This window comes from Oncorhynchus mykiss, chromosome 19 (genome assembly GCF_057628025.1).
Source record: "Oncorhynchus mykiss isolate SJ-2025 chromosome 19, ASM5762802v1, whole genome shotgun sequence".
Classification (NCBI taxonomy): Eukaryota; Metazoa; Chordata; class Actinopteri; order Salmoniformes; family Salmonidae; genus Oncorhynchus; species Oncorhynchus mykiss.
The window spans coordinates 42,124,987-42,148,421 of NC_143040.1; the positions used below are offsets into that span (position 1 = coordinate 42,124,987).

Below are 23,435 nucleotides of genomic sequence, written 5' to 3' on the forward strand. Positions count from 1 at the left end.
TGGGCAAAAACTTGTTGAATCAACGTTGCTTCCACGTCATTTCAAACCCCAAATGAAATGTGACGACTTTGAATCGTCGTGGAATACTCACTGGATTTGATTTCACCTAAATCTAATGACATGGTGAAATATTTTGATGCTTTCCCATTGAATTTACGTTAGCTGACAACTCAACCAACCGTAAATCAAAACTAGACGTTGAACTGACGTCTGTGCCCAGTGGGATATCTCATCACAGATCGGCTTCTCTCTGAAAGTCTGAGGCCTCAATATACAGACTACTGACTCATGATGATAAACAAACAATTATCATCTTAACAAATGCACCCCAGACAACGCTCTCGCTCTACTAAAGTTGTCTGATGCCAGATCTTCACAGACATGAGGTCTGGCTGTCTGTCCCGCATGCTTGTGAAATTACTCTGGCAGTATTTTTGCTTTATGTCTCCATTCTGATCATAGGGTTACCAAGAACAACAAACATAGACAAACAGACAGGCAGGGACTTTAGAAAGCAGAAACGACTGTACAAGATAGTTTATGTAGTGAAATGCCACCTCTACCCTGTACCAATGAAATCCTTCCACTCATTGTTGTGTTATTTATCTGTGCATCACCAAGCTACAGTGTGTTTGTGAGCCTGAGATACACGTAATTTATGGTATTTGTTGCAAGTGTAATTTGTATAATGTGCTCATAAAACATTGCGGAAGACAACAGCAGATCTGCTTGGGGAATGATAAAAGACCATGGAAAGTCAGTTATCTAAACTCCTGATCAGAATTCATATTGTCCCAACGCTAGCTACACTTTCAGGGCCTATTCATAATATTGACTGTATCATCACTATTTTGCAAGCCATAAAATATATCGCTAGATACAGAACGGTATATGATTTGTAAAAAGTCCCATTGTTGTTTTTCAAGCATGACTGTATGCTTGTATTAGTAAGGAAGACTACTGGATCTGACACACAGACAGGAATCACAGGCATGGTGGAAGTACTGGGAAGGATGCCAAACACCAGAGCCAATACAGGTCATTCATTACAGAACTTAAATGTTCATCCATTTTAACACTAGAATTCATTCTAGAATCTATCAATTCTAAGGCTAGAATGCTAGAATGTATTAATTCTAAGGATAGAATGCTAGTAAGTATCGATTCTAAGGCTAGAATTCCAGAATGTATCAATTCTAAGGCTAGAATGCTAGAATGTATCAATTCTAAGGCTAGAATGCTAGAATGTATCAATTCTAAGGCTAGAATTCTAGAACATATCAATTCTATGGGTAGAATGCTAGAATGTATCAATTCTAAGGCTAGAATTCTACATTCCCAAGACTACATATTAAGTCATACCAAAGAACAGTGAAATACATGAAAGTGCATGAGGACAATGAGATGGGTATAGGAGTTTGTTAATATACATGTATATTGTATGTAAATGCCTATTTACATAATCCCGTGTATTAGATGATGATAGCCTATGACTGTAAGACTGGCACAGTATCTGCCTGGTGTTCAGTGCATTTATCTCCTCAGCTTCATTGAAGGAAGTTACTTTAGGAGGCTCTAACGAGAACTTCTAATCTGACACGGGAGAGAGTAATTATGCCATTGTATTTTTAAAGACTATCACGGACAATTAAGAAAGCCGCAGATCATGAGGCGGAGGAGAAATAATGAAGGGAAGGTGGGGAGGTGTGGGAAAAGGGAGCTTCTTGTCAGTCACTGTTAAGCTCCCAACGATTCAGCTCAGAGGTAGTAACTGACGCCAGCGTTTACATAACGGTTCCTTATGCTTTGGCGAACACCAAGTAGCCGGGTCTGACATAAGCTTTTAACATCGGACAACCGTGTGCGTGGGAATTATTAATGAAGTTGTAAATCTAAAAATATAATATTTTTCACCACTCTACTGTACGTTACAGCTTAATTAGGGGCGTTTCCACGGTAACAGAGTGACGCTGAGACTTCACTTTAAAATGTATCCCAAACAAAAACCAATGACTGCAGATTTAAACAAACCATACAACTGCTTTTATCAATTTCCACTGAAAACTTTACAAAAACACATTTACTTGAAGAACAGTGGAGATAGAGTTGTATGTGTTTGTGTACACAGTTGTATGGTTTGTTTAACTTTGCAATCATTGGTTTTTGTTTGGGATATATTTTAAAGTGAAAAATCTTGGTCTCAGCATCACTCTGTTACCGTGGAATCGCCCTTAGGACATTTCTAATATCATCAGAAAACAACCTTCAGAAAACAACTAATGGCCCAGAGAAGTCATGCATACAGTCAATCACATAGGCCTACCTGCATCCCAAATGGCACCCTATTCCCTACCCCGTGCACTACTTTTGACCAGAGTACGCTATATAGGGAATAGTGCACTATATAGGGAATAGGGTGACATTTGGGACTTACACGTTATGTATGCTATAAGTGATGGATTGGCTAGCCAGGTCAGAAACTGTCTCTGCCCGGTACCGTGGCCCGTCAGTTCTAGAACGTGTTTATCCAAGGACAAGCATTCTTATCTTCCCATCTGTCCCCTGGAACTCTTCTAATGTGTGAGACAGGTGGCCCGCTCCATGTTTAGAGCCCGTCGGGTCCAAATACGATTAAGAAGTCAAATTAAGCGGCCGTGGTAAATATGAATGCTATATTTAGGTGTGGGAGAAACAGCAAAACTGAAAACAATCCCTGCTAACTGCCGGCCGAGTGGAAATACATGGAGAGAGAGTGACTGGATGGAGACTGAGGAATGGACCATTCTAATCTGATAGCTTGGACTTGAGTTGATAGGCTGGCTGGGAGAGACACAGGTTTAGAGTGAGAGGCAGCAGGCATGCCTGTGCAGGGTTGGCTGAGAGACAGACAGAGGCAGGTGAGACTGGTGTGGATCAGAGTGTCTACATACAGAGATAGTATGCACATAGTAGGTAGCCTTTATAGAGACACAGGGACCCCCCCCGACAGACACTGTAGCATGTGGACATACCACTTCATACCATTTAGTCATTTCTATGTGAATGGCAATATTCTTTGCTCTACAAATGTTGTAATGAATACAATTATTTTCGCTGTCTTTTGTGTGTCACAACTTCCGATGAATAACAAAAAGAGAATTCTCATATTCAAAGGGTACCATGGCCTAGGTCGTAAATTGTATCCCTTAACACCAGCCTATTTAGCTTTCAATTACTGTTAAAAGCAGTCAGGATGATATAACTAACTCTTCCGCTGTTTATGACTGATCATTAAAACTATCTATAAAACTTCATCATTCAAAGGTTCACGGCCGAAGAGTTAAACATACTCAGACAGTTCATCTCGCTCTGGGCCGACATAGAGAACGGCAGCGTCTAAAAAGTGGAACCTTAACAGGGGAAATTGCCTGGGGGGGGAGGGGGGGAACTATGAGCGATAGTGATTGTGTGAGTGGACACATGGGAAGTAAAGGCCTATAAATGCACCATGTCTATAGCGCCGCTCTTCCACCGTGATAGAGTTCAGCTGATAGCAGAAGCAATCTAAGAAACGCTTTCACAGTTGAATCTTTCAACCAAGCTTACTCTGCTGACTTTTACATTTACTACCAGACAATACATTACACTCCCTTCACAAAACACTCCTAACAAATACCTATGAGATTGATGATAGTATTGATATACAAATGACTGTATTCTAGAACGATACAAGCTTAGGAAGCCAACATTATCAATAACAAGATAAATCGCCTCGCTCCCTTCTTATTCTAAACGGAGCTACTGACATGGCGATCTGAGTTCATATGAATATGTAACTCAAAATACCTATTATTGTTCAAATAACATTCCTACATGAATAATATTTTCTGTAAAATGTTTTAGTAAACTACATGACCAAAGGTATGTGGACACCTGCTCGTCGAACATCTCACTCCAAAATCATGGCCATTAATATGGAGTTGGTCCCTCCTTTGCTGATACAACAGCCTTCACTCTTCTGGGAAGGCTTTCCACTAGATGTTGGAACATTGCTGCAGGGACTTGCTTCCGTTCAGCCACAAGAGCATTAGTGAGGTCGGGCACTGAAGTTGGGCGACCCTGATTTAGCCCACTGCAGTAAAAGGTTAAATACAAAATTCCAATAAAAGTCAAAGCCACAGAGATCGCTATGGATAATGCTTTAGATCACTTATAAAATGCTTTATTAATGATAATGAACATGACTGAAAAGTCCTGTAAGGCACAGGTCCTGTAAGCGGTCTGAATGTATTCACCTTACAGTGATAATGCACTGGGAATTGAAACTGCTCTGAAGTTGCTGTAACTTTAATCATCATAGTAACAAGCTGATGTCTAACTTTTAATTGGAGCTCAGACAGAATGTTGGCTTCCTGCTAGACAGGGGTAACTAATGTCTTCACCGCGTTGGATACTGGATACTACTGGGCTAGTGTAGCCTGAGGTAATGTTCAATTACTGTATACTGCGTTAGTATATACAGGCCTCTCCTCTCCTAAAATCTTTCCTCTCCACTCTTCTCATCACCTTTTCTCTTCTCTCCTTTCCTTTCCTTTCCTTTCCTCTTCTCTCCTATCCCCTCCTTTCAGCTCCTCTCCTCTCAGTTAAATGGAAGGTAGCCTACAGCACAGAGAGACAATAGGCTAGGTTTTTTCCCCTGTTCGTTTTCATTCAGTAGCTGTTTTTAAGGCCATGAAAGAAAGTAAAGAAGTTGAGGTCATCTGTTTCTAATACTGTACAGTAGAACACATCATTCATCACAGCCAGGTGAACTAATGATTGACCATCATCGGATCCCTCCTTGAGTGGCTTTCTCCTGCTACACCGTAATTGTGGTACAAATCCATCACTACTGTACTGTACTAGCTATTACATCGGTAGACTGGAGTTGACTGGGTTCGGTGGAAACTGTTCTCACCAAGCTTACTGGGTAACAAGAAGTTGATGTTCCAAATCAACTGAAACTGTACTGTAAAGGTGAATGTGGAGGAAGGGAGGGAGGGAGGACGCCACTTTTGAGGATCCACTGCATCAGCATGCACCAGATTGATATGCTTCATCAATTCCTGCAAAAACACAAAATTGCCAATTGTGTCAACACTGCTGCATCCTCTGTTTTTGATTTGACTAGCCCCTCCTCCTCCTCTGCACTTTCCATGCACGAGATCTGATGTAGCTAGTGATTTGGTTACTGAGATTGACATATAATTACATCAAGTCCAACAGTCAAGCCAAAAGCAAAGCAAACAGCCAGTGCATGGGAAATAATGTTTTGACATAGCTGGCTGCATTCTGCATTTCATAGACATCAAATCATTCTGTCATGGTTGGGATGACACTTTCCTTCTTCCCCTCTCTAAACCTGACGCACTTAGAAATGCTCTGCATATTTTAATATGAGCGCCCATCCTCAGAAGACCGTGTATTGATTATATTGAGACCTCTTTCACCATATAACGTTACATCTAGTCCTACTTGATATGCTAAGTGTATTATCATGCAACTACAGTGTAGAGCTGTCAAAATGGATCTCCTCAGTGTCTTGAAGCCATGCTATGTACTTGAACAGTGACTGTTTGACAACAAGGACTATTAAAGCGGAATGTTTTCAAACAAGTTTGGCGTTTAGAGCGCCGAGCAGAACATGGAGCAAAACGTAGAAACGTAGAGACGTAGAAACGTAGAGACGTAGCGACGTAGAAACGTAGCGACGTAGAGACGTAGAAACGTAGAGACGTAGAGGCGCTAGATGTGTTCGATGTCTAACCAAAGCAGCATTAATAAACCTAGATTGCTTTGGATAATCGCAAGCAGAGCCTCTCTGGCTGCATCACTAATGGTGCCATATTCCCTATATAGTGCACTTCTTTTGACCAGAGCCGTAAGAGAGTGGTGTGGTTCTGACACAACCCATATCGCTGTGACGCTCTGCATGATAGAGGAAGTGGTCCTGGCTGGTCTCGGAGGCTGGAGAGGCCATTACCCAGAGTCAGCCCGGGTTTCACAGAGCGCCATGCAGGACTAGCAGACATGTTTATTCATGGACCAATGAGCAGGAGCGACCTGCAAGGTGACTAGCTGTCAGGAGCTGCCAGAACACATACAGTGCGTTCGGAAAGTATTCAGACCCCTTCCCCTTTTCTACATTTTGTTACGTTACAGCCTTATTCTAAAATGAATTCAAAAACAAAAAATCCTCATCAATCTACACACAATACCCCATAATGACAAAGCAAAAACAGGTTTTTAGAAATGTTTGCAAATGTATTAAAATACCTTATTTACGTAAGTATATACATAGATGTGCAGGTGTGTGCGGGTGTGTGTGTGTGTGTGTGTGTGCAGGTGTGTGTGTGTGTGTGTGTGTGTGTGTGTGTGTGTGTGTGTGTGTGTGTGTGTGTGTGTGTGTGTGTGTGTGTGCGCAGGTGTGTGTGTGTGCAGGTGTGTGTGTGTGTGTGTGTGTGTGTGTGTGTGTGTGTGTGTGTATGTGTGTGTGTGTGTGTGTGTGTGTGTACCAACATTGCTCTTTTTCTGAATGACGAACCCCATATATCAAGCAAACTAGCCTTTGAATAGTTCTCACACAGGTATGTTTCTAAACCACACAAAGAAAAAGTTTTAAAAATGAACAAATGAAAGTTTCCCACTACGGTCAAAAGCTCCAGCCTCATGACTGCACTGGCGAGTTAATAACACCCAGCTCTGATGCCTAACATCAAGGCAAGGTTCTATGCCTTTTTAATCTTATCTCGTTAATACTTTAGAAAAACCTTACAGGCATATGAATCAATTAATTATGTCTGAAATGTTACCAAACGCAGCTCATGGTTTCTGCCAAATACATGTGTCAATCACGCTACCGCGGCAACAGCTGTGTAATTACAGCTAGTCCACATCTGAAGACGGCCGCAACGCCACATTCAAAGAATGTTATTGCTCCGGGGCTCACAAATTACACATTACATGCACCTGTATGAACTTAATTTGACTTTGATCTTAATTTTCTCAACAAACCCCCCCCCTGTAAATTACAAATTCTGCCTTAATCCTCTTCTCCTGCACAGAGTGTAAAGGAATGATATAGCAACAGGGCTATACTACAGTAGGTAGGCTTTTAACTAGCATGACGGAATTTAGACCCAAGTATCTTTTTCATTGAAATATTTTTTCTTCCTAAATTGAATATATACCATTTTTCCTAACAAATATGTTTAATTATTTAGGTCATTTATTCACTGGTCTAGACGTAATTGAATATAAAACTTGTTTATATTCAGTACTTTGTGTGCCTATAACAGGCTCCTGTGGGGCGGAGCAGAGTGTAGCTTAGTGGAAATGGCCTGAGGCAACAGAATTATCTTGAAGTGGAGTACTGTAGGTACACTTAGAGTAGGTGAAAATCAAACCCATCATAAATCAGTCAGTTGATTGTATTAAATATCTTAGCAAAATAATCACCATTACAACAGGTGGACACAGCAGTTATATTTCAAGTAAGAAAATGTTTTATTTTGAACACTTCAACTATACTTGATTGGACTTGCCTGGTGCAATAGAACCAATAGAATAATCCCAGAAAGTGCAACGCCTCTCACCTGTGCACTCCAGACAGACTCAAGTAAACAGCAAAAAATGATTTGAAAGAAAACGGATACTATTTGAACCCAGGTCTCTTCAGAAGTACCTCAGACTACAACTTCAGGAAATCTATACAATACATTATTAAAAGACAGGCAGCAGACAAAGAAAGAAACAGGTGGATGAAGGGAGAGAAAAAAATGAAAAGAAAGCAGTTTAAATAATTGAATGGTAGGCATCTAAAAAACAGTAAAAGAATCCATATAGTTTTACAATCTGAGGAAAAAGTAGGTCAGAAAAGAAGGAGGGAAAAAAAGAACATCAAAGGGAGAAAGTTGCAACAAAGTCATACAGTAGTAGCTACCATATACCAGGAGCAAGCTCATGCAATGTTCACAAGGCATCAGACAGGGAGAGCACGCTCATACCACCACTCTGGAATATAGAGGAAGAGGAAGGAGAGAAACACATCCCAAACACTTGGAGGTAGAAAGGTGAACTTGGGAGGCAACACACACAGCTAACATAATATAGTCATCCCAAATCAATACAAACATGGTTGAACACCCTGCCTTGAGCCTCCCTGACTACCCTTGCCAATGTGTCATATAGCTTCTACTCCTGCTGCTTCAATGGCTGCCAAGAGGGCCAACCTGAGCATGCTGAGACACACACTTAAAGGTCCAATGCAGCCGTTTTCATCTCAATATCAAATCATTTCTGGGTAACAATTAAGTACCTTACTGTGATTGTTTTCAATTAAAAAGGTCAAAATGAAACCAAAATAGCTACTAGGCAAAGGGAAAAACAGAAAAAAGTTTGGAAGTCTCTTTCTTATTGGACTATTAACTAATTTACTGCATGGTGATGTCACTATGTTAAGCCAAAACTCCAGCTTACACTTAAAGGGCATTATCATAATTTTCACAATTTCACATTATTATTCCAACCTTATAGCGTGGAAATATATATAAAACACATAATTTTTTTTGTTTTTGACTGCACCGGGCCTGACGAAGCTACATATCATGAACCTATAATGATGTTTTGTCGGGTCATTCTTTGTAATTGGGCTTGAAATGTATGCTGTACAAGAGCTGTTTAGTGGCGTGTTATATCTATTTTATAAAGTGATATTAACATACATACAATACACATTGTATACTATATACAAGCATTTAAATTAATTGACAACTTATTCAGTTTGATGACAATTCCTTCTGCATTTGTATTTTCAGGTATAAAGAAGCATGCTCATACTGAGAAGAGTATGTTTAAGTCTGGAGTGTTTTAAGAGAGCCACTGCCTCCTTGGGTCCCTAACATAATCCGCACCCACATTAGTGACTCCTGTTAACACTCAATCTCCTTTCTCTCCTTTAATCTCACTATCACTCTCTCATTTCGGCCATCCCTCACTCACTAGCTCCTTGGCTGACTTGTGGTATCTGTCTGGAGCCTCAGCCCACCTGGCATGAGACAGACAGGCAGACTGACAGATCAGGATGTTCTGACCTTGACCTATGACCTCTCACCCTAATCCCCCCCCCCCCCCCTGACAAAAGACAAGTGTCTAAAGGCACCACTTAAACACACACAAACAGACACACACAGCTTGGTTCCTGACATGCTCTGGCTAAAGTTCCACTTCCACTCTCCCACCTAGAAAGCTATTTCAGACTTGGTTCTCAAGTCTCCTTTTATATTTGCTTTGGGGGTAAAGGAACAGCTGCTATGTTCGAGTTTTATACCTGGAGTATGGAAGTTTTGCAGCTGCATGCATAAAGAATCCCCATGGCAATGGCAATGTGAGATAAGAGAGAGGGAGAGGAAGAGGGGAGGGGAGGAGGAAGGATTTATGTGTTTTCAGAGCTTGTCATGCCCTAAAGAGATTCCTTAGGCAAAGCAGGCCACCTGCCACACGGTATATAAAACTCCAGTCTGCAGGCCTGTCTTGCTCTTTCTCCTACTCTAATCGGTAGCTTCACTTGGTTCTTACACAACAGAAGGTTGGTTTCTAGAGCTGGGGTTAGGACAGACATGGCGTTAAAACACGACGGAGGAAGAGGTAGCCGGTTATATCATACTGTGGGCCCTTGTCTGTCAGGTGAAAACAGGCAAACAGAAAATTGGAGACCAAGGACCATTCTGAATGGGATGTAATAATGAATAACTGTATACTGTACCTATAAATGCTTCATTTATGCACCATCAATAGAATAAACTAGACAGCTCCATCTCTACCTTCTCATGTACAGCAATCTACTCCTAGGCTAAGGGCTAACATTGATGCTCCTTAGCCCTAACTGTATAGTAGTGTATTAATGGTGATGTGTACTGAGACACAGACAGTGAGAGACTCACCCTGATCTTCCCACACCTCATCAAGGTATACAGCTCAATCCTTGTGTGCTGTTATCTAGGGGCAAGGGGTGTTTGTGTGTGTGTGTGTAAAGCAGCACATAAGGAGTAAGGGGGTGGGGGCGGGGGGCGGGGGGCGGGGGTTACTGAGACGGGGATCAGGGGCAAGTGGAGCGGACTGCTAGCTCACCTCAGAGCGCTTGGTAAACGAGAAGAGACAGGTGTGCTGGGGGAACCTGGGCCGCTACAGCCCTGCTCGGCCCTGCTCGGGGAAGAAGTGGCCATCCTTCTCACCCACAGCCATTTATCTCAATTTCACCCTGTGCTGCAAACCGCTTACAACACACACACGCTGTCCGGCCCGTACATTCAGGCACCGTTTAAACTAATCATGGTGGCAGAATGGGGCCTAGCTTCATCAGCATAGAAAAACCCATCTAAACCTAGCTCCCTACCACATAGTATACACAACTTTAAAGCAACACACACACACAGTGTTCCTCTTCATCTCAGCTGAAATTTGGCCACTACTTAGCCTGGCTAAGAAGCCATATTGCTAGTGCTGAGTTGAACCACTACTCTCAATAGACAAATAGAGAAAGTGAGTAGCTGAAGAAAGTAAAGGCCGAGGTAGGCAGTATTCATCTGGACCCTCAGTATACTGCCTGTGTGTGTGTGTGTGTGTGTGTGTGTGTGTGTGTGTGTGTGTGTGTGTGTGTGTGTGCGCGCACGCGCGCGTGTGTGTGTGCGTGCGTGCGTGCGTGCGTGTGTGAGACAGCACATAAAGGGGTCTAGGCCTGAGAGTAGGCTAATCATAAACACAGACTGTAATGACCTATTAAGAAGTGTTTTTTTCTCCAAAGCGTTACATAAATCCCCTTTATTCAGGCCGACAGTAATCCTGCCGTCGCCCCTGTGCTGTACGTCAGAGGGAGAGAGGGATGGAATCCATCTGAGAGCTGGAGGAATTATGCTCCATGTTCATTTCCTAATGTGTAAGCCTGGCTCTCTTACTACAAATGAAAAGATGTCCTCATGAAGCTGTAAGCCAGCTAGACGTCGAGACGTAGCCTCAGTGGAATACGGAATGCGTCACAAGTTGACTTCCCACAATGCCACTGACCACTACGAAGCCTTGTATCGTCCCCAGTTTGATAGCACAGAACAGGCTCCCCTGCGTTATAAAGGGACAGTCAGTGTTTCTCTGAGAGGTGTATTGTTGATCAGCTCGGAGACACAGCTTCAATAAGAGCATGACTGTCTACATACTGTATTGTCTTTGGATGGCAAAGGAAGAGAGGGATCCTTCATTTCAACTGTGGTTACCTACTGTAGAAGAAACATAGCTAACTCCCCTTAGATCTATTAACTCAGTATCACAAATGACATTTAAAAAAAAGCAAAATTACATAAAAAAGCAAAATGACATAAATAAATAAAAAATAAAGAACATTACAGCACAGCTTCCTGGGGGATTTTTAATTATACATGTCATTATGTGTTGCTCAAAAGCGACCATGAACTTTCTAATTTGACCACATTTAAAAACTACAGAAGCCAACATTGAAAAAAGTATAGCAACACCCAAGTGCATCTAGGCCTACATTTTGGGTTAAGTAAAGTGGAGTTATGTCATTTTATGCACAAGCCGGCATCCTTAACCATGTTCTCTCTCTAACCAGACCAGAGAGAGAGTTCGCTTGTATTGTAAAAGTATGTGTGGCAGCTGAGCTGTGCCCTGGTATGCCCCTGTCCAGAAGGAAGAAGGGAGGGCAGAGAAAGGAAGGAAGGGGGAAAGGGATGGAATTACCATGGCGATGAGGTATGTTGTTGCCCTCCTCCAAGGTGGAGTGTCTTGGGCCTAGAGGCAGAACAGGAGCTGGCATTAGCAGGCCTCTCCCAGTAAGGGTCGCTGTGGAGAAACAACGTGAAAATCTCTTAAAGCCTATAAGGAGAGAAGAAGAGTACGGAGCACAACCATACATATACTGTCTATACATGTATGCATATGGTTCTGGTGTGAGCCCCTCTATCCCCCCCCCCCCCCCCCCTCAAAGTCCACAAAGATCATTAATGACACATATTGATCTAAGGCAGAGACAAGATGCAGTTCCCATTTAAGTTACAAAGAAATGTGTCACTTCTTTCACAGTATTCAGTAATGATGGTGTTTCTAAACGAGACTGTACCACAAGAGGACATGTAATGTACGCAAGCATGCAATCATTTCCACCAACAGTTACATGAAAACAGGGTGTGTGACGTTGATGGGTTGATTCAGTCACATGGAACCATATACCCATGGAAGGGAAACTTCTGTGGAGCCACATTCTCTCAAAAATTCAGACTCTCAGACTCTCAAATCACACGTCAAAAGTATACTACTACTACTACTACTAATAATCATTTATTAAGTTACTTTTTAGGGAATTATCTTTTTAGGGAATTATCTTTTTAGGGAATTATCTTTTTAGGGAATTATCTTTTTAGGGAATTATCTTTTTAGGGAATTATTTTGAACTCTACACACCCATAAAGAGTGACTGTCAGAACTGATATAGTATTCGATTGTTCATATGCCCTGCGAATCAGTGAACTGCTTCGAGGTGTGGGTGAACATTAGATACAGTATGTACCATGCAGCGAAACACTGACATTGTCCACACATTCTGTATGGATATTAAGACACTTGATTGGCAGGTTGACTTCATATTTGTCACCTGCGCGTCATCAGACTCACCTGGACTCCATCACCTCCCTGATTACCTTCCCTATAAATGTCACTCCCTTTGGTTCCTTCCCCAGGCGTTATTGTTTCGGGCAAAAGGTGTCATGTCTGTGCGTTCGTGGTTTCTTGTTTTGTATTACGTTCCGTTTATTTATTAAAACACTCACTCCCTGAACTAGCTTCCAGACTCTCAGCGCACACGTCACACTATTCTTTGTATGTTATTTTGAGCATGACCATGAACTGCTGCTATATGGTTAGAATAGAACAGGACTCAGGGATAATATTATATATATATATTCTCTAGAAAATAGGTGCGTGTCTCAAGCAAACTGTCTCAAGCAAACTGATTATCCCTGAGTCCTGTTCTATTCTAACCATATTTTACATATATATATATATATATATATATATATATATAGTGTAAAATAAAATGAGTCATTGATTTATAGACACTGGTTTTCATTCGATTTTTTATCAAGTATAATTTACAGAGGAATATTGAGGAAAGGCACATACTAATTGTATTTAGATAAATTGTCGTGTTATTGTTGTCAGGTATACATCTACTTTAGTCCAACTCAGTACATTAGAAAAGACAGTTGCAACTCTCTCTTACAATCACAATTTAAAGCTATCGAACCCCATCCCAGTGCTGACACGCTGTATTCCCTAGCATGCTACAGTAGCAGATACCCATGGACTTCCAGCCATTGCGCTAACTAGTTAGCGATGGCTAGCGAAACTACCTCTAACTTCCATCATACTGGACGCAGAGACATACAATAATATCCATGAGTTCATCTGACCCTAGGGATGTAGATAAAGGCTCTCATTGCCAAAATCCCAAAGTATCCCTTTAAGGACCTCCTCACACCATCCTATTAAACAGCATGGTCTCACTATGAACGGGGGAAGCATTTACAGGAAAGAGATGGCAGCAGCTCTCTCTGGGAGCGTCACTTGCACTGTACAGCCCTCACTAGCTAGCTAGCCAGCTATCTCCCTCAAGATTGATGCGTTGCAATTTACAAACGTCTGCAAGCCACATGTCACTTAGTAGAATTTATTCCCTGCAGGTATGGGTAATGTCAGCCAGTGCAATATGCTCCACAATAGCCGCCACCACCACTGCCACTATACACTGAATGAAACTACAAAAAGACACACACACACACACACACATACACACACGCGCGCGCACTGACACACTATCTGGCCTGAATGGCACAAAAAACAGCACAATAGATGTGGTTTCAAGGCCACAAGGTAAATTGCAGACAGCGATGGGAGATTTGGACCATTTTTCAAGGCTGACTATATTACACACTGTACCGGAATTGTGTTGAAATTATACACTTTTTCACGTGGGAGAAAACGAATCCCACCAGCCCCATTCTACTCTATAAAATGTTCCAATGTGGCCTTTAGACGATTTCCTAGGAATCAGCCATGTGATTGAAAACATGTCACTTTTACACCACCCCACTGTTCCTTCTCTGTTTCCACTCTGGTGGCAGGTAATCTAGCGGTTAGAGACGCGGGCCTGCAACCAGAGGGTTGCCAGTCTGAATCCTAGGTTCCTTCTCTGTTTCCACTCTAGCGGCAGGTAATCTAGCGGTTAGAGACGCGGGCCTGCAACCAGAGGGTTGCCAGTCTGAATCCCAGGTTCCTTCTCTGTTTCCACTCTGGCAGCAGGTAATCTAGCGGTTAGAGAGGCGGGCCTGCAACCAGAGGGTTGCCAGTCTGAATCCTAGGTTCCTTCTCTGTTTCCACTCTGGCAGCAGGTAATCTAGCGGTTAGAGAGGCGGGCCTGCAACCAGAGGGTTGCCAGTCTGAATCCTAGGTTCCTTCTCTGTTTCCACTCTAGCGGCAGGTAATCTAGCGGTTAGAGAGGCGGGCCTGCAACCAGAGGGTTGCCAGTCTGAATCCCAGGTTCCTGCTCTGTTTCCACTCTGGCAGCAGGTAATCTAGCGGTTAGAGAGGCGGGCCTGCAACCAGAGGGTTGCCAGTCTGAATCCCAGGTTCCTTCTCTGTTTCCACTCTGGCAGCAGGTAATCTAGCGGTTAGAGAGGCGGGTCTGCAACCAGAGGGTTGCCAGTCTGAATCCCAAATTCCTTCTCTGTTTCCACTCTGGCAGCAGGTAATCTAGCGGTTAGAGAGGCGGGCCTGCAACCAGAGGGTTGCCAGTCTGAATCCCAGGTTCCTTCTCTGTTTCCACTCTGGCAGCAGGTAATCTAGCGGTTAGAGAGGCGGGCCTGCAACCAGAGGGTTGCCAGTCTGAATCCCAGGTTCCTGCTCTGTTTCCACTCTGGCAGCAGGTAATCTAGCGGTTAGAGAGGCGGGCCTGCAACCAGAGGGTTGCCAGTCTGAATCCCAGGTTCCTTCTCTGTTTCCACTCTGGCAGCAGGTAATCTAGTGATTAGAGAGGCGGGCCTGCAACCAGAGGGTTGCCAGTCTGAATCCCAGGTTCCTGCTCTGTTTCCACTCTGGCAGCAGGTAATCTAGTGGTTAGAGAGGCGGGCCTTCAACCAGAAGGTTGCCAGTCTGAATCCCAGGTTCCTTCTCTGTTTCCACTCTGGCAGCAGGTAATCTAGCGGTTAGAGAGGCGGGCCTGCAACCAGAGGGTTGCCAGTCTGAATCCCAGGTTCCTTCTCTGTTTCCACTCTGGAAGCAGGTAATCTAGCGGTTAGAGAGGCGGGTCTGCAACCAGAGGGTTGCCAGTCTGAATCCCAGGTCCGACGGGGAACATCTGGTGGGAAGTGACTTAACCCCCCACAACAACAGCTCCCGGGCGCCCAGTGTCAGCCCCCCCCCCCCCCCTCTCACCTCTCCCAAATAATTGTAACTGTGTGTCTTTCGGAAAGGCTGGGTTTGAAGAGGAAGTCACATTTCAGTTGGACCTTGTGTGCAATTGACCAAAGCACCTGTGAGCCTTTAAGTTGTTTTCTCAACATGTTTTAACTTCTGACATGCAGGTCGAAAATCCACAATCCCCTGCATATACTGTATATCTGAGTCTGGATTTAGACAGGTGATCTAGTCTTACTGCTAGGGGATTGGAGCTTGGTGTTTACTTGGTGTTCCTGGGCTGGACCAGGGGGTAGAAAGCCTGGAAGGTCAGAACCAGAGCTATCCTGGCACCAGAGGGGTTTTCTGCAGTGAGGCATAACACTAGTGGTGCTCATTGGGTGGATAGAGAGATATAGAAAGCACTGGACGTTTGTTTGAGGATTGTTATCCAGCCATGATGGCTCTTTGTCAAAACAGCAGCCTGATCCTCATCCTGATCAGCTCACCGCATGCCTCTGTTTCTCTGCGTGAATGAGGTCTGCAAGGGTGGATGGTGGGGCTTTCTCTCCTCTCCTCTCCTTACCGCTCCTCCCTCTCCCATCCTCCCCTCCTCTCCTACCCTCTCTTCACCTTATCTCTCCTCCCTCTCCCATCCTCTCCTACCCTCTCTTCACCTTATCTCTCCTCTCCTCTCCTTACCTCCCTCTCCCATCCTCCCCTCCTCTCCTACCCTCTCTTCACCTTATCTCTCCTCTCCTCTCCTTACCTCCCTTTCCCATCCTCCTCTCCTCTCATACCCTCTCTTCACCTTATCACTCCTCTCCTCTCCTTGCCTCCCTCCCCCATTCTCCCCTCCTCTCCTACCCTCTCTTCACCTTATCTCTCCTCTCCTCTCCTTACCTCCCTCTCCCATCCTCCTCTCCTCTCCTACCCTCTCTTCACCTTATCTCTCCTCTCCTCTCCTTACCTCCCTCTCCCATCCTCCCCTCCTCTCCTACCCTCTCTTCACCGTATCTCTCCTCCCTATCTCTCCTCCCTCTCCCATCCTCCCCTCCTCTCCTACCCTCTCTTCACCTTATCTCTCCTCCCTATCTCTCCTCCCTCTCCCATCCTCCCCTCCTCTCCTACCCTCTCTTCACCTTATCTCTCATCCCTCATCTCCTCTCCTATCCTCCCCTCCTCTCCTACCCTCCCCTCCTCCTCTCCTCTTCCCTCATCTCCTCTCCTCTCCTCCCCTCCTCTCTCTTCAGCATATCTCTCCTCCCTCTCCTCTCCTACCCTCCCCTCCTCCTCTCCTCTTCCCTCATCTCCTCTCCTCCCCTCCTCTCTCTTCACCTTATCTCTCCTCCCTCTCCTCTTCTCCCCCCCCCCCCCCCCCACTCTCTCTCTCTCTCTCTCACTCTCTTTCCGGCCCCCTGAATGTGTTAACAGGCACATCTCTGCTCTGCTCCTCTGAGGTAAGGGGCTCAAATCAAAGGGCTGAATCAGAATCGTTGAGCGATGTACAAACAAACAAAGAAAATAAAAAAACAGCCAATGAGGTCTGCATCATCAGTCTTCAACAGAGACATGCAGCAGGAAACAACCAAACCCCTGCTGAGAAACACTTTCCTCAAACCTGTCATTCATTGACAAGACAGGGGGACAACATTGTAGGCTATTTTGCTCTGTGAAACAACAACAACCTGGCACCTATGGAGAGGATACAGAGACTCATGGAGCCAGACATGAGTAGAGGAGCACAGAGACCCATGGAGCCAGACATGAGTAGATGAGCACAGAGACCCATGGAGCCAGACATGAGTAGAGGAGCACAGAGACCCATGGAGCCAGACATGAGTAGAGGAGCACAGAGACCCATGGAGCCAGACATGAGTAGAGGAGCACAGAGACCCATGGAGCCAGACATGAGTAGAGGTGTATTGGGTTCTGCGGTGATGATGAAAAGATATTTGCTGGAGCCTGGCGGTAGTAAGTGGCTGATGAATAAGAGTGGTCAGATCCCAGGAAGAGCAACCTCCTGCTGTTAAACCACACACACACACACACACACAGGAGGAGGGACCGTCTCCCACTATTAAACCACCCCAGAGGATGTCCCAGCCCCTCCTCAGAACCCAACCCTCCCCTGGCTGGCTGACATGTTTATTGGGACTTTATATTGACTCCAGGATCGGGTGGTTGGGGCCAGCCAGTTGATTTAAAAGGCCTTTTATCGATGTCATCTGGAGGACTGAGGTGAGTGACATTTACAGGTAAATTCTCTCCCTGTACTGCCAGACTACTACAATAACACAGTCCTTCCACCGGTTAACTGACCACACCTCCATAGTACCTCTCCCTCTCCATGCTGCATGGCGCTGGGAAGAGATCAATCTTACGTAGGGAGGCCATCGACTGAGACTATGTGGTTAACCCTTCATTGGGTTGGAGGGGAGTTAACAGCTTTCCCAAGGGGGAGAGCGCTGTCTGATTTCAGCTTAACAGAAACTCTCCCCACATAAAACGTATCATGTAATGTAACTAATTGCCCTACCAAACAACACACAAGGGACCTACATTATGGTTAGGCTACTGTTGAGCCATGCACTGCATCAAAATGTATAATTAATTGGTAAGACTAGTGAGTATAATTAAGTATAGTATGGCGGAAGACAAGTTCAAAACGTTCAAACTTTCGTTCATTTAATTGGTCTAAGAAATATATTAACTACAAAATGTAGAGTACAACACGGGGGCATGTTGTGACTATGTACTACATTAGAATGTCAAGTGTATCAGTTCTCCAAGCTAGTAGATCATCCACTGTGTAAAGAGAGGGAATATCTTCTCTGTATGCTGTCTGTCTGTCTCAATGAATATTTAACCACTACATGAGTCCTGGCATCCAGCCAGCAGACAGGGTCTAACGTTCCCTGATATCAAAGCTACACTATACACTGCATTCGGAAAGTGTTCAGGCCGCTTGACTTTTTCCACATTTTGTTACGTTAAAGCCTTATTCTATAACGAATTAAATTAACTTTTTTTTATCATCAATCTCCACACAATACCCTATAATGACAAAGTGAAAATTGTTTTTAGATTTTATTTTTGCAAATGTATTAAAAATGAAAAATGAATTATTTACATAAGTATTCAGACCCTGCTATGAGTCTCGAAATTGAGCTCAAGTGCATCTTGTTTCCGTTGGCCATCCTTGAGATGTTTCTACAACTTGATTGGAGTCCACCTGTGGTAAATTCAATTGATTGGACATGATTTTGAAAGGCACCCACCTGTCTATATAAGGTCTCACAGTTGACAGTGCATGTCAGAGCAAAAACCAAGCCATGAGGTCGAAGGAGAGCTCCGAGACAGGATTGTGTCGAGGCACAGATCTGGGGAAGGGTACCAAAACATTTCTGCAGCATTGAAGGTCCCCAAGAACACAGTGGCCTCCATCACTCTTGAATGGAAGAAGTTTGGAACCACCATAACTCTCCCTAGAGCTGGTCGCCCGGCCAAACTGGTTAAATCGGTGGAGAAGGGCCTTGGTTAGGGAGGTGACCAAGAAACCGATGGTCACTCTGAGAGAGCTCCAGAGTTCCTCTGTGGAGATGGGAGAACCTTCCAGAAGGACAACCATCTAAAGAACAGCACTCCACCAATAAGGCCTTTATGGTAGAGTGGCTAGACAGAAGCCACTCCTCAGTGAAAGGCACATGACAGCCCGCTTGGAGAATGCCAAAAGCACCTAAAGGACTCTCAGACCATGAGAAAGGAGATGATCTGGTCTAATGAAATCAAGATTGAACTCTTTGGCCTGAATGCCAAGCACCACGTGTAGAAGAAACCTGGCACCATCCCTACCTGTGAAGCATGGTGGTGGCAGCATCTTGCTGTGGGGATGTTTTTCAGTGGCAGTGACTGGGAGACTAGTCAGGATTGAGGTAAAGATCAATGGAGCAAAGTACAGTGAGATCTTTGATGAAAACCTGCTCCAGAGCGATTAGGACCTCAGACTGAGGGCGAAGGTCCACCTTCCAACAGGACAATGACCAAAAGCACACAGCCAAGACAATGCAGGAGTGGCTTCAGGTCAAGTCTCTGAATGTCATTGAGTGGCCCACCCAGAGCCCGGACTTAAACCCAATCGAACATCTCTGGAGAGACCTGAAAATAGCTGTGCAGCGACGCTCCCTATCCAACCTGACAGAGCTTGAGAGGATCTGCAGAGAAAAATGGGAGAAACTCCCCAAATACAGATGTGCCAAGCTTGTAGCGTCATACCCAAGAGGCCTCTAGGCTGTAATCGGAGCTAAAGGTGCTCCAACAAAGTACTGAGTAAAGGGTCTGAATACTTATGTAAATGTGATATTTCAGTTTTAAATTTTGTATACATTTGCAAAAATGTCAAAAAACATGTTTTTTTTGCTTTTTCATTATGAGGTATTGTGTGTAGATTGATGAAGATTTTTTTAATTTTTTTTATTTTAAAATAAGGCTGTAACGTAACAAAATGTGGAAAAACTCAAGGGGTCTGAATACTTTCCGAATGCACTGTATATACAAAAGTATGTGGACACAACTTCAAATTAGTGGATTTGGCTATTTCAGCCACACCCGTTGCTGACAGGTGTATAAAATCGAGCACACAGCCATGCAATCTCCATGGACAAACATTGACAGTGGAATGGCCTTACTGAAGAGCTCAGTGACTTTCAACGTGGCACCGTCACAGGATGCCACCTTTTCAACAAGTCAGTTCGTCAAATGTCTGCTTTGCTTGAGCTGCCCCGGTCAAATACAAGTGCTGTTATTGTAAAGTGGAAACATCTAGGAGCAACAACGGTCAGCCGCGAAGTGGTAGGCCACACAAACTCACAGAACAGGACCGCCAGATGCTGAAGCGCATAGCTAATGAAAAGCATCTGTCCTCGGTTGCAACACTCACTATCGAGTTCCTGGAGGCAACGTCAGCACAAAAACTGTTCGTTGGGAGCTTCATGAAATGGGTTTCCATGGCCGAGCAGCCGCACACAAGCTTAAGATCACCATGCGCAATGCCAAGCGTTGGCTGGAGTGGTGCAAAGCTTACCTCCATTGGATTCTGGAGCAGAGGAAACGTGTTCTCTGGAGTGATGAATCACGCTTCAGACCTCTTAGTCCCAGTGAAGGGAAATCTTAACGCTACAGCATGCAATGACATTCTAGATGATTCTGTGCTTCCAACTTGGGGAAGGCCCTTTCCTGTTTCAGCATGCCAATGCACGAAGCGAGGTCCATACAGATATGGTTTGTTGAGATCGGTGTAGAAGAACTTGACTGGCCTGCACAGAGCCCTGATCTCAACCCCATCGAACACCTTTGAGATTAATTGGAACGCCGACTGCGAGCCAGGCCTAATCGCCCAACATCAGTGCCCAACCTCCCACTACTCTACTCTTCACCAATCCAAATCCTTGTTAGGCAAAGGTTGCTCTGACATTTTGTTGAAGTGAGTGAACGCTGTATTACTGTAATATATTTCATCCGAGGGGCCTGGGCTGTTAACTGGGACTCTTAGTGGTACTTGACAGACCATCACAGAGTGTATAAACCCTGAAGAGTGGAGGAGTGGATAGGCTCTTAGATACTACTGTCACATTCAGGAATTGTTCCGATGAATTATACAGGAATGTGCAATTGTGCCGGAGAGAGAAAGGCTTTCATGGATATCAGCAGCACATTGGTGGAAGGGCTCCAATATTCAATAAATCCCTTGCATGGTGACACCATTTCAAATGTTCAATGGCATTTAATTGGTGATGAAAGGACACATATCTTTGCATCCTCAATCCCAACAGTATTGGGAGAGCTGTCTGATGGCTGGCCTGTACACTTCCCTGTCTGTCCCACCTCTGGTTCCTGAGCTGGCCTCCTCCCAGGCTCACAGCTACGAGGCTGAATGATTAACCACAGTCTAGTGCTCCACATCAAACCTGCACAGTCTGCACACCACAATGCCCTGCACGGGAGAGACAGAGGGCCACGCCATCTCTACACAACGCTGTCATTCACTCACCCATGCACTGACAAACACTCTCTGCTGGTTGCAGGACACAGCGCTGGGCTGAGGACAAAGGCAGAGGTAGTCAGAGATACCGTTCCTCTCCTTGGCTGTGACAACAGGAAGCCACCACTACTTAATCAGCAACAAAAGAGTCTTGGAAAGCAATGTCACACAAGCCCTTTTCAGTGGTCATCTCCTTTGGACGATGTACCACGTAAACAGACATGTACAGACATGTCCAGACACAGGGAGAGAAGGCAGCCATTGGTACACCTATAACCCATCCATATGGTTGGTAAACACTGTATTATTGTACGAAGAAGACAATGGCAGCCTCATTCCTTACATGCTCTTATCATAAGGATGCCAGTCAGTCACTGAGTGGGTGAAACAGCAGTAGTTGGTTAGAGTGATACCTTTAACCAAAGTGTCTCTATTCTCTTCCTAAATGTTTTAGCTCAACTGCGGTGAATGTCAAATATGGGTTTAGAGGTGCCACTTCCAGTATGCACAGAGACACTGTGATTGCTACTGCCAAAGGGTGTGTGTGTGTGTGTGTGTGTGTGTGTGTGTGTGTGTGTGAGTCACACAGTGTGTCTGAGATGGAGAGGTAGTCTGATAGACACCCCAGTGATCCGTAGGTTGTGTTGGTTCTGTCTGTGGCGCTGTCTGAAACCCAGGCATCAGGAGACAGAGAATCAGGCAGCGTAAGCCCTGGCAAACTGACTTGAATCTGCAAATAGAAATACTTGCGACGCCACTCGAGACCTCAAGACTGTTCATCTGACATCTTCTGTGATGAAAGACTACAGCATCCGACTGATAGAGAACATGTCATGTCAATTGGTTTCCAATTGCAATGCCTGCTGTATAATGAAAGTCGATGCGACACAAGATCAGGCTCATGCTCCTCTCGTCGTCCAGCTCTACAATGTCTCAGGATTACGAAGAGGCTAGACTTAAGTCCCATTTTACTGCAGCACAACAACCAATACTAGGAAAAATACTAGAAAATATTCTGCTATTCTGTTCTCCTCCAAGGAATGGAAAGTATGTTTTAACCTAGCAAATGAATCCTATTTAAATAGTTACACGTGTTAAAGAGAGGAGATACAATCATTTTTGCTTAATGCGTAATTAACTCCTGACTGAGAATAATTCATTCCTTCAAGTCAAAGGAGGGATTGAAAAAGGAGGGATGAAAAAGGAGGGATGAAAAGGGAGGGATGAATAAGGAGATATCGCCCTCTTCTGTGACTGTCATTGTTGTAATTCACTGTTGTGACACCTGCGGTCACTCTGACCTTCAGCAGCCAATCAGGCTGTTTACTCAGCCTCAACCACACTCTCTCATTGGACTGGGGGAAATTATCACAACCATTATTCAAACAAGACAGCAGCAGCCACAGAGAGAGAGAGAGATGGCAAGAGAGAGATAGGGGAAAGAGACTTCAGTTCAGTCCTTCCTCCTCCTTCAACTCAGTCACGGAGGAGGGAGAGACAACTCAGAGGAGAGACGGTTGAAAAGAAAGTCCAACTTCTGAAGGTTCGAAGACGTGACAAAAGCAGAGCAGACGGCAAAAACAAAACCCAGTTAAAAGAAGTGTTGTTTGCTCTCTAGCTTTGTCTGCCTCGCTCTTGAAAGAGCGACTTCAAATCATATTTAATTCCTATTCAAGTGTAAAGTGTCTGATATACAGATGGAGATATGCCGAATATACAGTAAATACATATTTAATTCCAGGGGACAATTCACGATAAATCTGTCAGAACCACAACTTGTGCCTTCACAATATGCACAGAGGAACAAAAACATTACTTTGAATTTCCTAATGATTACTATTAGGAGGTACTTCAAAATAGTGAAAACACTGACTCTAGATGTATCAGTACTGAGAGACAGAGAGAGAGAGAGAGAGAGAGA

At 44.3% G+C, this 23,435-nt stretch overlaps 1 protein-coding gene and 1 long non-coding RNA gene across 9 annotated transcripts in view; one reads left to right on the top strand and one right to left on the bottom strand.

Moving 5' to 3' along the window:
• Window positions 1-23,435, bottom strand: part of LOC110497688 (neuronal PAS domain-containing protein 3) — a 371,078-nt gene that overhangs the window by 276,668 nt on the left and 70,975 nt on the right. For all 8 annotated transcript variants that reach the window (XM_090211028.1, XM_036954672.2, XM_036954671.2 and 5 more), the window contains one exon: window positions 11,767-11,868. In XM_090211028.1, the coding sequence (XP_090067154.1) occupies window positions 11,767-11,868 (102 nt within the window). The remainder of the gene's footprint in view (window positions 1-11,766; window positions 11,869-23,435) is intronic.
• The window catches only part of LOC149975193 (uncharacterized), a 356,113-nt gene that overhangs the window by 73,943 nt on the left and 258,735 nt on the right, over window positions 1-23,435 (top strand). The gene's annotated exons all lie outside the window — the stretch shown is intronic.